A 15,703-nucleotide genomic window follows, 5' to 3' on the forward strand; every position below is an offset into this window, starting at 1 on the left:
GGCAGACTAGAAGGGCGGGTGGGAAGGGTGCATGTATGGGGCAAAAAGACAGCTAAATATTCATCTTCTATAGTGGGAAATTATTAGTTAATGTCCAAACCTAATGTCGAGAAACAGCAATACAAGCATGCTGTTTAGAAATACGGAATTAATTACCACATGAATCAGGTAGAAGAGCTGAAAGTGGTTACATCTGGGGACAGTAAAGTGTAAGGGGAGGTGAACAAGGACCGGCTCTTTTTCCTAATTAACTTTATACAACCATTTGACCATTTAACTCAGTATATAGAATTTTGTTATAAAAGAATAAAAGAATTGGAGGATATGATGTCAAAGTGTGTGTGTTAGTCACTCAGTCGTGTCTGACTCTCTGTGATCCCATGGACTCTAGCCCACCAGGTTCCTCTGCCCATGGGATTCTCCAGGCAAGAATACTGGAGTGGGTTGCCATTTTCTTTTCCTATGATGTCAAAATACTCTTCTATTTCCAAAGCTCCATGATTCTTTTAGGGAAAGTTTAGCTACTAGGATTGGAAACACATCAGGAAGGTGAGCAGGAAAACTCACTTATTAACACGTCTGACTTCTCTCCTGTCACAACCCAGTGACGACAAAGAAAACGGCCAGTAATGGCAGTTAGAATTATTAGGAAATGAACCCAGATGCACTTACATATAAATAAAAGATGAAACACTTCTGCCCAGACTATGAGTACATAGAAATATTCTTCCAATGTGATGAGAAACAACAAAAGACAGAGAAATTAACCCATATTTTATCAAGTAGCCATCATGATGAATTTTCATTTTAGCCAAATCCTTAGTTGAGAAAACAAGTCTGGTTGTTTTTAAGTTCTTTTGTGACCTTCCAAACACTAATTCTTAATATGGCTGGCCAGAAAATTAACTAATAAACTCCTTTATATCATTATATTTCATCTTTATTACTTTATCCTTGAAAGCAGGTGATAAAATATTACATTTTGGATTAGTATTATTCTGATTTGAGATTTTATTGATGACTCCTAATTCCCTCATTAGACTTACCTAACTCTCCTGACACCCAGACTATCATGAGCTTCAAGCAAAAGGCTGTTGTGTAGGTGTGTTTAGTTGGCCTGTGGGCTGGAGGTGGAGCGGGGGAGTCTGTCAAGTTTCTCTGAAATTAATGAGTCCTCAGTAGCAGGTTTACACTTGTGGACTTCCACAGTGAAATTGTACCCTCAAAGATCACCAACTCGTCTAAATTACAAGGAGATAAAGCTGGCTACTTGGGAGATAATTCCATAGATAACAAGATTAAACAGAGGATGTTGAGAATCAACTTCCTTCTAGAGCCTTGGAAGAAATGATATTTGTTACTTTGTGTATATTCAGTATGTCAGAATTGCAAAATCAAACTTGGGATTCTGGCAGAGCCTGGCACCTGGGGGTCCCTGGATGGAGGAGGAAGGGAGGGAGCTAGTAGAGAGAACCTAGAAGGAGTTCACACATCATAGTCTCAGGCCCTGGCAGTCATCATTACTTTGTATTGTGGTTATCAGAACTAGATGAGAAGGCAAATGGGAACACAGGAGATGCACTAAAAGAGGGTACCCCAAAGAGAGGCTGTTGACAGCTGAAGTGATAAGGACAAGCCCACGGCGCTGCCCTGTATGGGGTCACTTGGACAGGAGTCGTCTAGGGGAAGATACTAACTTCATAAGGCTGGCTAAACTGAAGGGTGGAATTAGAGTGTGATGCAGACAAGTCAAACAGGCAGAGGGCGATGGTCAGGGTCGAGAGGGTGACTTCTAGGGGCCCAGAAGGATCAAACTGATCTCTAAGTAGACCAAGAGAGTCAACAAGCTCATGGGATCTCAAACAGATGGCTTTGCTTGGCCACTGAGTCAAGGGTCTCTGTAGACTTAGTCAAGTCCAGAAGAGCAGAAATGTAGTTTGGCCAAAGGTCACAGAGGCTGAGCTGGGAAGCCAGTCTAGGGCAGGCTGGAGTCTTCCAGAGGTATCGTTAACCTAAAATTCCTTTAAGGCAAGGGAATCTTTGCTTAGGATATGTCCAGGTAGAGCTGAAGTACAAGAAAGGCATTGAGGTCCTGTCTCCCCACTATCATCTGAAACCCCTTCCACTTTGCATGGCAGGCATTACATATTATATCCTCTTAAGTCCTTGAATGAGCCCATCTGTGTATTAGCTTAACCACAAGGCAAAGAAATTGTTTCATACCTCAGAAAAAATACAGAAGGAGAGGAATATCTTTCAAAAAACTTTTTTCTTCAACTCCACCATGAGTTGAAGAATTCCTTGAGCAGTGTGGAAAACCTAGATGGAATCAATCACATTCTGAGATGCATTTCTCTGGAGGTTCAGTGAAGAAGGGCAGGGGTTTGGGGAGGGTCTACAGAGGTACATCCACCACCAGCAAGACATTCTTCCAGAGACTGCATTAGTGGCCGAAGTCAAGCAAATAGACATGATGGTTTGGTCCCAGAACTACAATGTAGAAAATAGACTGAAGAGGTTATTTTTGACCAGTTAAGATATCCAAAGGCTGGCCAACATTTTTCCACATTTTTTCCCCCTCATATGGCTTACTCATCAATTGGATCCATTAAAAAATTTTAATAATGCACGAAAAGCACCTAGAAATATTACCATGTAACAATTCATCAAAAAATGTGAGTGTTCTTTGAATTAATGCTGAATCCTAAATTATTCTTCATAAATGTCAGATATCTGAAAAGTTCACTTCAATTTCCTGCCTAGGCTGAAACATATGAGGGATCATTTGAAAAGCTAATCACTTCAGAAGTAATTTTATAATTTGTCAAAAAAAAAACCAGTGTCATCTAACAAAATCCAGGCATAGAGTATATGATGTAAATCTGGGTTTCTTTTGGCCTGGGTTTGTGGAGAGGAAGCTAAACTAACAGGCATACTGTGATGCTGAATCACGTTCCAATTTTCTCTGCAGGGGCCCCAATCACAACTGGAAAAGGATATGAACATGGCTCTTAGATTCGCCTGAAACACAGCATGCCTAAAAAGGTCCTAATTTCTAAAATAAGACATTCTTCTCTTGGGAGGCTGGGTAACAAAGCAGGCTTTGCCTCAGGATTCTCAGGACTGCTATTCTCCCCAAACATATATCATCATTTGCTTGGTGACCTGCTTTCCTGACACTAAACCCTTCTCTTAACTCTAAGGAGAATGGAAATGACATTACATCTCTCCACTGCCTCAAATGTGTTTGCTTCAAACTGAGTTATAGCCAGTTGATAAGATGGGGTGGACTGGGGTCTTGGCAATAAAGTGCATTGTCTAGGGCAGGGGTGATGGCTACCTTGTCTATCGCCTGCTCTATCAGCTGGATTCCCCAGGTTTACAAACCGCTTTGTGGAATTCTTGAGCTCAAGAACCTTTCTTATCTAACCCATGTACCTGGAATTAGCTAAGACATTTCTTTGAGTATTTAAAACCAGCATCTACTCTAGTATAGTATCAGGGAAAGCATTATTGGCTATCAGACTTATTGGTAAATACTGAAGTCTCTAATTACCCACATTATTAAAAAAATTATAGCTACCTTACATTCTATTATTACCTTGGCACAGTAATAAATTGGCTCTGATTCCCTTTAAAAGAGTCTAAATTGATTTTTGTTCTTGCACACACTCAATCTTTATAAAACTTTGATTTTTATAATTCTTTTGTGTGAAAGATTTTATATCTATCTCAGTTTTCCCTTTGTGTGCTGAGGCTATTATTAATATTCTGTCTCAACTCTCCTTTGCAAAGCTGGGGCCAAGAGTTGGCAAACCACGTACCTCAGGCTCCTTGGCCAGGTTCTGCCAGTTGAGGACACTGCCAGGAAATGAGGCAAGAGGAAGAGAGAAGGCTTGGGTCTCTTCCTACATTTTTCTTTCTTTCTTCTTTGGTGATGTCTTTGGAGCTGGCCATGTCCCTGCCACTCTCCCAGCTCTGTAGGTGACATCCTTTTCTATTGTCCCTGTTCCTCAGGGGGCATCTGGTCCCCAGGTGTGGCCTCCTTCCTGAGTTTGAGGTTCTGGTGACATGGCAGGGCTCCTGCTAGGAGCAGTTTCCTGCAGTTATTTAGTTGGGTTTCTGCAACTCCCTGCTTTCACTCTTTCAGCCTCCCACACTCTGTAACCCTTTCCTAAATTCTCTCTGAAATTCCAAGTGTGTTTTCTGTTTCCTTGACAGGACTCTGACTAACAGAGTACTCCATGAGGGCTTTTTGCCAAAAATAACTATATCTTGCCCCTTAGAGTGGGACTTATGGGGAAACTGCAATGTGTCAGGGTCTGGAATCACTTATTTTAACGAGTATTTTGAGGCTGCTTACTATGTGCCAAGAGGCATAAGTGCTCTCCAAAGATTATTACATTTAATCTCTGTAACAATGCTCTGGTGGGTAGCATAATAATCCACATTTTATAAATGAGGAACTGAGGCACACAAAGTTAAGGTGACCTGCCCAATGTTCGAGAGGTGGAAGTGGCAGCTGGAGGACTAATGCCCTAACTGATGATTTATAATACTGAAAGTGAAAGAGAAAAACCTGACTGGGGCTGATGGTGGCAAGAAGGTCCATCTGCAGGCAGGAGTACTGAGATGAAGATGCATAAAAGCACAAGAGTCTGTCAAGGTCAGGTTCAAAATCTAGCATCAACAGAAGGGCTACAGAGACCTTCTGATGGGCTGGCAGAGCCCCCAGCTGGCATCTAGGTACAGCAAGGAGCTGCCATGGCCACAGCAGATACTGCAGGCATGCACTGTCCCTCTCTGGAGGTTATGGTTACAGAACTGGAATTACTAGCAAGTTTGTGCCCCCAACATTTTCTCCCTTTGTTTTGTAAGTAATAAGGATTCCTTTGAACCTTACTATGTCAACAGAGGATTCAGGGTTTTCTAAATCAAGCAGAAACATACCTAACAAGTCTCTTCTCAGTGAACTTCTGCCATTTATGACCATGTGACGGCGGAGCCTGGTGGGCTGCCTTCTATGGGGTCACACAGAATCGGACATGACTGAAGCGACTTAGCAGCAGCAGCAGCAATGAGTATTATGTATAGGGTTATTATGCTTAGCAAAAAGTCAGACAGAGAAAGGCAAAAACTGTATATTAACACGTATATGTGAAATCTAAAAAATAAATGAATGAATATGACAAGTATAGAACCAGATTCACAGATACAGAGAACAAACTCGTGATTCCCAGTGTGGGGAGAGAGCATGGGAGGGCCAAGTTAGGGGCAGGCGAGTAAGCGATACAAACTACCATGTACAAAACAAATAAAAGCAACAAGGTTACAGGGAATCTGACCAATATTTTGTAATAACTTTCAGTGTAGTATAATCTAGTAAAGTATTGAATCACTATGTAATACACATAAAACTAATATTATAAATCAACTATAATTCAATTTAAAAAGTCTCTCAATGATCATGTACCAATTTGAAGTGTATGTGGAGAATTGAAAATAAAAACGTAAGGAAACAGCTATTTTAAGTTTCTTGTGAATTTAAACTAATACGTCATATTTTTAGTGTTTGAAAACCAAAACTAACATTTTTGAAAGTGAAAACCCTTACTCAAAATCACATGGAAAAAGAAAAGGCAAAACAGATAGGGAAGAAGAGAATGTGTGTGGATATTACTGAATTTCCATTAAAAGCATCATCTAAAAGCCATCTTGTCTGAGACAACTGTCCTTGTCTAAGGACAACTGTTGACTAGCTGAGGCTGTGCCTTAATACACTCCCTGTCAGTGCTGTGTGTGGATAACATGGCTCTATTTTTTCGCCACTTGACCTCAGGAAAGTTAGCTAAATTGCTAAGCATCCCTCATCTGTAAACTGGAGATAAGATAGGGTTGCTGTGAGAATTACTAAAGGAAATCAGCCCTGATTATTCATTGGAAGGACTGATGCTGAAGCTCCAATACTTTGGCCACCTGATGTGAAGAGCCAATTCACTAGAAAAGACCCTGATGCTGGGAAAGATTGAAGGCAGGAGGAGAAGGGGACGACAGCGGATGAGACGGGTGGATGGCATCGCTGACTCAATGGACATGCATTTGGGTGGGCTCTGGGAGATGGTGAGGGAGGGGAAACCTGGGGTGCTGTAGTCCATGGGGTCGCAAAGAGTAGGACATGACTGAGCGAATGAACGACAATGAGAATGAAGTGACTTGAGTCAAGAACACAGATCCTTAATAAGGCCCCATAACTAGCTATTTTGTAGTTATTATTGGATTATTATTGATGGTTTGAAGTATAACTAGTACTATGATAGAAAAGTTCCCATAACTATCATGTTTTTAGTAAGCAAACTTAGCTCAGTGACTTCTAGAATAAACATCATAGGTAGATGTTAACATAAGCCCACTACTTTGCCAACTGGAAATACTTTAGTTATTAAATAGTGAAAATAAAAAATGCTCAGAGGGCCAGAATTCACATTAAGGAAAAAAACCCCAACTGACCATCTGTGCATAACATACACATCAAGGATAAGACCAGAAGTCTTCGGAGACCATGATGAGAAAGGTGGCACAGTGGAAAGACCGCGAGGCTTGGACCCCAGAGACCTGTGTTCCGATTTAAATCCTGTTAGCAGGCTCTGTGACTTTGGATATGTCATATAATGCATGTCTCTGCATTTCTCTTCCTTTATCTTTTAGACAACATCTGTAAAATAATGGGTCTCTAACATTCTTTGGGATGGCTCTACTTATATGTCTTTAAATTTGAACGATGAGCAATTTGTGGGGAGGAGCTTGTAGATAGAGGCAACTGTTCCACCCTCTCTGAGGTTTACCATTCTCTACTGGCAGGAAGAAAGGGCCAGAACAGTGCTTGGAACCACTGAGTCAGCCTTTGAGGTCTCAAATGTTGGACTTCACATTTAGGGAGCCTTTGCCAGCTGTCTCTCCGTGGACGAATGACCAGTGGTTTTCCTCTGACCTATCCGTCCTTTTCTCAATATTTCAAATGTCTTCAGTCTGAGCCAACTATTAGAAATAGCCACTGGCAAAACATGAGACTAGACAGAGTGGTGATGTTGGTAAAGACATCTTTGGTGGGGAAAGGATAAACATACTGGAATGCAGTAGGGCTTTCTGTCCTTATGCATTATAAGAGCTTCATGTTTGCTACGAACTGTGCAGGAAATCACAAAAAGAATTAAGATTCATGTGTGCATCCAATTTCCACAACACTAAACTCTTTTTAACTTCGAGGTAAAACACATTTGCCTCTGTATTCCTTAATGCTCAATTTATATAGATAAAAACAGAATTCTTATTAGGAAAGAAGAATTCAAGAATCAAAACATCAGAATTAAAATCCCACCATTTGACTGGGAAGCAAGAACTTATAACAGTTCCTTTGTAATCTTATGAATTCCATGCTCTAACATAGGACTGTTGAGTAGAACTTGAAAATATATACTCCCAGTAATCAAGTCAAATATATACTTTAAAAATGATAGTATTTTTTTGTTTCCTAGTCAAATTTTGGAATGCACTGGAAAAAAAGAATAAATTGCTACTGGAATTTTTGAAGTCACAAAGAATAATCTTTTAAAAAAAAAGGAGTAATTCTAAGAGACAGCAGCAGCCCACTACAGTATATGATTCAGGAGTGGAAACACCTAGGCACTAACTGACACTCTTCAAACTTAAAAGATTCTGAAAGGATGGACACAATGACAACTGCTAGTTGGAATATTCACAGCATATCTAAGGACAGTTATGTATAGTGTGATGTGGAAGTGGGAAAACAGACCACTCTGCCTTAACATAAAAGCGATTCATAAAGAAAAGGGAAAACCTAACATGAATTACAACACCAATTTTCTTTACAGGCTGTCTGGATTAGGTTTTAAACTTTAGCGGGCCTGAAGAGAATTAGAATATTGTCTATGTATCGCCTCAAGAGACATCATGTAGGACTTGGAGGACTCTAAAGGAAAAAAATGATAGGAACAAAATATGACAACTTCTTTTCAATTGGCTGGTCAGGCTTCCCTGCTGAGTAATTAGGGGTGGGCATGGTGGGTGGGGAAGTAGGCATATTGATTCCCTGGGGTTGAATCACCATTATTTCTCTTCAGGGTTCTTTAGCACCTCTGTGCCTTTTTTGCACCTTGTCCTTATGACTTCCCTACGGCAGTCTTAAGATCTGAGGCATGTCTTTGACTTCTCTTACACATCATGGGTGAAGAGCAGAAATGCCCACAGGAGCAGGCAGGCCAGAGCAGAGGTGACCACAGCAGAGGGTGCTGACCCAGAGCGTCCATGTGCTCCTCTCCAGCGTGAAGCAAGGGAGCCCAGTGATGCCACAACTAGTGGGTTTTCAAAAGAATATGGGCATTTTAGTGAAATATGATATGATTACTTAGTGATGATTTAGTGATATGATTTTAAAATGTTGGTTTATTTAAAAAATATTCTCAGTTCACAACATGCTTTTCTCTGGCTTGCATCCCTCAGGCAGGACCTCCACATGATTGTGGCAAAGGTTGCAAGGCTACTGGTGGGCCAGCTCGGGGGTGTGTACCTGGAGTGGATTTCCTAATGTCCCACCCACAGCACAACGCACCCCCAAACCTTTAAGACTTTGCGGATTCTCCGTATCAAATCCCTTTCTGCTTAAGACTGAGTGGTTTCTTGTTCTTGCAACTGAACCCAGATGGATAGCTAAATATATCAAATTGTAACTTGGGAGATACAATGCCACAGAAGATTTATTTCAAATAATTCACTTAAAAAAAGAGAAAGGGGAAAATATCATAGACAACACTGATGCTTTTCCCATCTAAATGATAACCTGTATCAGCATAAATAAAGGTATCAAGAGTTGTATACCACAGCCCTGGAACAGGCAAGGTATCTCCCACGCTGGCCAGAAAGGATTGGGAGTTAGAAGGAACTCCGATTCAGATCCTCAAGGAACCTTATAAATACCCAAGAGTTAAATACCTCTGGTCAAGAGACTGAACCACAACCACTGCCACCAAAAACAAACATACGAAACCCTTGTATTTTTGTGCTGAAAATTCTAGTATGTAATTTAACAGCACATCCAACTATCCAATGGTAAAGAAACCACCACAGCTTCACATGAGAATTGATTTTGACCTTTCAAAGAACTTCCTGTGACTTTCCATCTTTTGAGCTGCTATTTACATTTGAGAGCAAAAGAACAGTTTTTCACAGCTGTACCATATGAACAGGAAAAACTGTTGCTTGACTAATTTACATAACAAATTTGAACTTTCAAGGTACATGTTCATGGTATAAATTACTTTGAATTTTTCTAATCTGAGGAAGCTACCCAAATTACTTTTACAGTTCAGATGAGTTGAATAAGTTACAACAGAGCCTTATTTGTTGGTCCTAGAGTAGAGTGATCCAAATGGAAGTCCAGGCAAGATTTGTGAATCACCTTGTCCTTCCTTCCTCTTTTTCAGACTGTCTCACCTGCTACCACCTAACCTGTATCTAGCTGACAGAGAAGGGAGCAGCAACAAAAAGGAATTTCTACAGAAGCTTCAACTACCAAATCTTAACCTGCTAAAGACCAAGCTAGGATGTACAAGGATGCACACATTAAAAATGAATCTATCATATTGAGTCCTCTTTCTGGAGGTGAACCAAGCTGCTAGGTTGGAGGGGGAAAATGACTTACTGTATAAAAAGCACTTGTACAAATTTGATCTTGATTCTTGAGAGCTGAATTTTAATAAGAACCAGTTCAACATTTAACAGATAATTACTGAGAAGGTATACACAGTATTCCCTACCCTGTAATTGAAGCTAGTTACAAAAATGCCTATATAAAAGTAGAAAAAATAGCTAATCTCACAATGTTGTGATCTTTTGGTAAAGATATTTTCTATTACTAGAACCAGTGTTTGAAAACATTTTATTTACCTAATTTTTTATTAGAAAAATATCTAACAAAAATTAACTTTCTATCCAAGAAAGTTCAGTAACCCACCCCAACATTCAGATTCACAGTAAATGTTTGAGAGTCACTGTATTAGTTTCCTATTGCTTCTGTGGCAAACTGTCATAAACTTCATGGCTTAAAATAAGACAGATTTATTATTTTATACCTCTAGCAGTCAAAGTCCTAACATTCAAAGGGTTGGAAGTACTGTGTTCCTCTGTGGATGCTCTAAGGCAGACTGTTTCCTTGTCTGTTCTGACATTTAGAATCTGCCTGCATTCCTTGGCTCATGCCCCTTTGTATACCTTCAAAGCCAACAATGTAGCATCTTCAAATCTTTCTCCCTCTCTTACCTCTGCTTCTGCCATCACAGCTCCTTGTCTAACTCTAATCCTTCCTGATTTCCTCTTATGTGGACCCTGTGATTGTGCTGGGTCTATCTGGATAATTCAGGATACTCTTCCCATTTCCGGATCTTTAGCTTAGTCATATTGGCAAAGCCCCTTTCACTATATAAGGAAAGAGCATCAGAGGTGCCGGGGATTAGGACATAAACAGGAGGGCTGTTATTCTGTTTATCGTGGCTACTAAGATCACTCATACAAAAAGAAAATATTCAAATATCTTTGCAACTATTTGTGAAAATATTAACCAAGAGTGCTTGCTTTACAAAAATTCATAAGATTATTAAAACAAAAATGATGAAAGATTCACATTTCCCCCCCATAGAATCAAGTATACATACTTTCTACAGGACACAATGATTAACTGTGAATAAAAATCATAAGGATTTTCCCTCCTACCACGGTAAAAATGCAGATTTTCTGTTTTTCTTACAGGGCAGGCAATGGTCACAACCTGGTTGTCAGGGATGACTGGATGACTCATTCAGAGACGCTGGTCTAGCTGTGACATTAACATGGTAATAGCTGGTTGGTAATTTGATTGTACTAAGTATTACCTGTTTGAATAAAGCGTAGTCCTGTCATGTGGATAATGTTCATTGACATACAAGGAAGAAGATGAAATTGTGGTCGCCAAGGAAGCGGCTTCAAACAGCGATGGAGTACTAGGCACCAGATCTGGCCTGTGTCGGGATCCCAGTGCTGGGTGACAAAAAGCAAAAAAGCCCTCATGAATCTCACTAATAAATGTTGTTTCAGTGTCTATGATCATCTAAATGAGTCAAAAGCGTTCATTTTACATATCAGGCTGCAAATTAAATTGTGAATTAATTGTGCTCCTCTGAACTGCAGCAGAAATGTAAATAGCTTCTTGGAAACAGGTTAAACAGAAAGGAAATTGCACTAATTTACAAAATGGCTAATGGAAATGACATTATGAATGTTCTTTTTCAAACCTAATAAAGTGATTTACTGTTTCAAAAGATGACATAAAAAACTCCTAGGAGCTTGAAGAGATAATTCAACAGAGATTAAAAGGATGATTGGCAAATGTATAAACAGTGAACCTGATCCCCCTTGTGAGGCTGTGCTCACATCTGCGATTCTCAGTGCAGATCTGAGAACTCAGATTTGCTAAGAGCCAGGAAACAAATGCTTCAGAGACTAACAGCCAGCTAGACCTTAACCTTGTTTGAGCCCACATGCATCTGTGAATATTATTCACAGCTCTCCTTGATATTATATTTTAACAAGCAAGACTGCTTTTTTTTTTTTCTTAATGAGAACTCATTTTTATTTAAAATGTAGGTACCTATGGAAGTACTCATGCAAGACTATCCCCCATCAGGAAAGTAGAACAGTCAAGGCTATGCTCACTCTGAGTCTACATGGATTTTTTTTTTTTTTGGACAGTTGAATCTGGATCATTTTAAATCATCCTCTCCCAATGGACAAATTCACACCAATTACTGGTCAGTCTGTCAGAGATAGTGTTTTGCTTAAGGGACCAACAGCAAAGATCAGAGTTCCTTTAAAAAGAAACATAAATTCCCAGAGATAGAATATTGTGAACGAATCTTGTTTTTATCATTCCATAGTTGGACCTTTATTCCCCTCATGGAGATACTTTATTTTTTAATTTTATGGAACTACAGCCGACACATATTCAATAACACTGGATCAGGTTGAGGTATATAACATAGTGATTTGATATGTTTATTGGATTGGCCAAAAAGTTCGTTTGGGTTTTTTCTGTAAGATGGTATGAAAAACCCGAGTGAACTTTTTGGCTAACCCAATATATATTGTGAAATGATCATCACAATAAGTTGAGCTAACATCCCATCACCACACACACTTTTAGCATTTTTTTCTGGTGATGAGCATTTTTAAGATCTCCTCTCTTAGCAACTTTCAAATATGCAATACAGTTATTATTAACTTGAGTCACTATGCTGTACTGTGGATTCTTTTTAATCCTTTCCCCAAAGCAAGCTAAAACAGATGATAATAAATACAATGTAGCCTTAAGGTGTTTGTGGTATTCTTTTACAGGCTCAGAATTATGTACTGTCATGAAGTGTATGAATGGAAATTGACCCTAATTGGCATAACAACATGTGAGGTTTTGGACTTTGGATTTGGAGGGATATAGATGGAGATGTGGGGTGAGTAATGGAGGGAAAAGGGGGAAGGCATAGAAGGCCTGGACTCTGGACTAGGAGACTAGACACACATTAAAGTGTAGGAGATGGTGCAGTTTTGCCTCTGAGTCAGATCAAAATAAAGAATTGCCATGATGACTAATAGATGATGAGCATATAAAATTACACAAGTACTCAACATTCAAAAATCAACAAGTCTAGCAGTTGACAAATGGCTGGCAATCTTCAACATACTTGATTCCACCTTCTCATTAAATACACAGAAAAATATGAAAACTCTCAAGAATATAGAAAAGTGGATCTGAAACACAAGCTCACATCAGATTCCAATGAATCACTATTAAATATAAGGTGGATGGAGCTGGACTGAGAACAACTACTACAGACTTGGGTCTTGGGCATACTCAGCTTGACTTCATAAACCAGAGGCTTCCTGAGTGATAGATTATAGAAAAACACTACCTGTCCAGTGACTTGGGCCTGGGTCAGAGAGCACCCAAACACCAGATAGCTGACTCTTAGGAGCAGCTCCATGAACCAGAGCACTGTTTCCTTATGTGCCCATACCCTTCAGTTTTAAAAAAAACTAACTAGTATGGTGGGAAGAATTCTAGAATGTTCCCCAGTGACCTGCACCCTTATATAATCTCCCTTTGAGTGTGGGTAGAAGCTGTGAGAATGATGAGATATTATTCTTGTTATTATTTTATCTTATGTGGCAAAAGGAATCTTGCAGATTTAATTAAGGCTACTAATCAGTTAACCCTGAGTTAGTCAGAGGGTTTACCCTTTATTCAGGTAGGCCTGGCCTAATCATGTGAACCCTTTAACTATATTAAAGGGTCAGACACCGTCACGGCAGAGATTCCAAGTGTGAGGGGCACTGACTTGCAGGAAAGTCTCTGTCTGAAGATGGAGGGGGCTGCATGGCAAGGAACACGGATGGTCTCTAGGGGTGAACCCGGCCCACACCTGTCAGATAGCAAAGACATGAGTACTTCAGCCCTACGACTGCGAGGAAGTGAATTCTGCCAACAACAGGAAGTGCTTGGAGGAGGGGGTCTTCTCCAGAACCTCCAGATGAGAACTCAGCCTAGCCGACACCTTGATGACCCGTTTCTGAGGTGACCCTGATAAAGTTGTGTTCAGAGGACCAGGTAAACCTTGCTAGTCTTCTGACTTACAGAACTGGAGATGATAAGTGGAGGTAAGCTGCTAACCTTCTGGTCATTTGTCACATGGCAGAAGAAAACGAATACAACCCAGACATACTGAGAATGACAGAGAACACATGATTAAACACCGGAGGGGCGTTCGGTGATGAGTTGGCGCACTCTGAAAGGGAAGTCCCCAAATGCAGAGCATTATAAAAAGACTGAAGCTTGCAGCAAACTTTGTAGATGCAGAGAATTGTCCAGATAAATTCATTTAAAAATAATACATCAACAGTTTCAAAGAATACGCTCAACAGGTTCTTCTTCAACCTTCCGAGACCTTTTCTGGTGAAATGCCTTTAGATTCAAAGCAGTAGATCCAGTAGTTCATTTGAAAAAAAGCACGATTTGTGCACTGCTTCCTATGTTTCCAGACTTTCTAAATGCTATGTAGTGTATTTATTATACTTATCCCCTTAGATTAACAACTGGACTCATAGCTTACACTTTAGAAGCAATATACACATGTTTAAATGAGTATAGCTGACAGAAGCCATATTGAGCACACTATCTGAAAGTTTGTCACAGTTTAAAAATGAGTTAATTCTAGAGAATTAAGCAGTGTCGTAGGGAGATACCAACACAGGGAAGCTAGGGAAAGAGCATGGATGTCAGAAACTGGAGCCATTAACTCAGAGTGAGGAGCAAGGGCAATTCAGTAACTCTTGTCGAAATTGCTAAATCTGGGTAAAAGTTAAAGAAATCCAACTTGGCACGTATGGATAAGTGCTGCAAAAGGGCCAAGGATGAACACGCTATTTTAAAGACTCTTGAGGAAAATAAAACCCCAAGGAGAGATCTAATATTCTACAGGAAGTAAAAGAAACTTTCAGGAAATGCTGGGATTCCCAAAAGAATAAACTGATAATAAAATCTAAAATGTTACTTCCTCTTATAGGATTAGAAGAGAAAATCCAAATGATTAACTCAATAGATAGAGAAAAACATTTGATAAAATGCAACACTCATTCTTGACAAAAATTTTAGAAACTAGGAATAAAAAGGAACTTCCTTGACTTGGCTATGGGTATCTGATACATCAAACTACTTTCTCAGAAGTGAAACATTAGAATTCCCTTTAAAATCAGGATGAGGCAAGGCTGCCCACAAGCACTACTTCTATTTATCATTGTACCAGAAGCCCTAGTCAGCAAGTAAGAAAGATGTGAGGTCTATGCAGTAGCAACAAATAGCCAGAAAAACCAAATCTTAAAGATACATTATCTGAAAAGACAGAAAACACATATCTGTCTTTATCTCTACAACGATTTGAGAAATATATCTAACAAAAGGTAGGAACATGACATGCCAGGAGAAAATTATAAAACTTCTATTAAACTCATTAAAAAGGACCAAAATAAATTGGTAATTCACTGCTATGCTGTTGGTCAGTTCAGTCGCGCAGTTGTGTCTGACTCTTTGCGACCCCATGTACTGTGGCACGCCAGGCTTCCCTGTCCATCACCAACTCCCGGAGCTTGCTCAAACTCATGTCCATAGAGTCCGTGATGCCATCCAATCATCTGATCTTCTGTTGTCCCCTTTTCTTCCTGCCTCATATATGTATATAATGTCTATGTGTGTTTGAAAAAAAAAAATATATATATATAAGCACAGACCAAGGTCTACTAGTGAAAATACCAAAACCTTCAGATTTGGTACCTTCAGGTAGTGGGATTATAGATCTTTGTTTCTGAATATTTTAGTATGTTCTAATTATTTTTTTTTTTTTTACCATAAACCAATACGGGATTGTTTATGTGTTTCAAAAATTTTACATTAACTGTGTCATACTATAAATATCTTTTAAAAAATCAGTTAAGAAGATCCTTTTGTAGTTCATGAGTGTGATGATTGGGTGTTCATGATGCTGCATGACATGTGCCTCCCTGCAAACCTTGTTAAGACACCGGCACAATACCTGTCTGATGTAAAAAAAAA

The 15,703-nt window shown here is 39.6% G+C and overlaps 1 protein-coding gene across 9 annotated transcripts in view; it reads right to left on the reverse strand.

Annotated features, from left to right (window-relative positions):
- PIP5K1B (phosphatidylinositol-4-phosphate 5-kinase, type I, beta) overlaps nt 1-15,703 on the reverse strand; it is a 533,355-nt gene that overhangs the window by 75,326 nt on the left and 442,326 nt on the right. For all 9 annotated transcript variants that reach the window (XM_010860667.1, XM_010860666.1, XM_010860662.1 and 6 more), the window contains one exon: nt 10,941-11,085. In XM_010860667.1, coding sequence (XP_010858969.1) covers nt 10,941-11,085 — 145 coding nt within the window. The remainder of the gene's footprint in view (nt 1-10,940; nt 11,086-15,703) is intronic.

The sequence above is a fragment of the Bison bison genome, unplaced genomic scaffold (assembly GCF_000754665.1).
Source record: "Bison bison bison isolate TAMUID 2011002044 unplaced genomic scaffold, Bison_UMD1.0 scf7180017864469, whole genome shotgun sequence".
In the NCBI taxonomy this organism is placed as follows: Eukaryota; Metazoa; Chordata; class Mammalia; order Artiodactyla; family Bovidae; genus Bison; species Bison bison.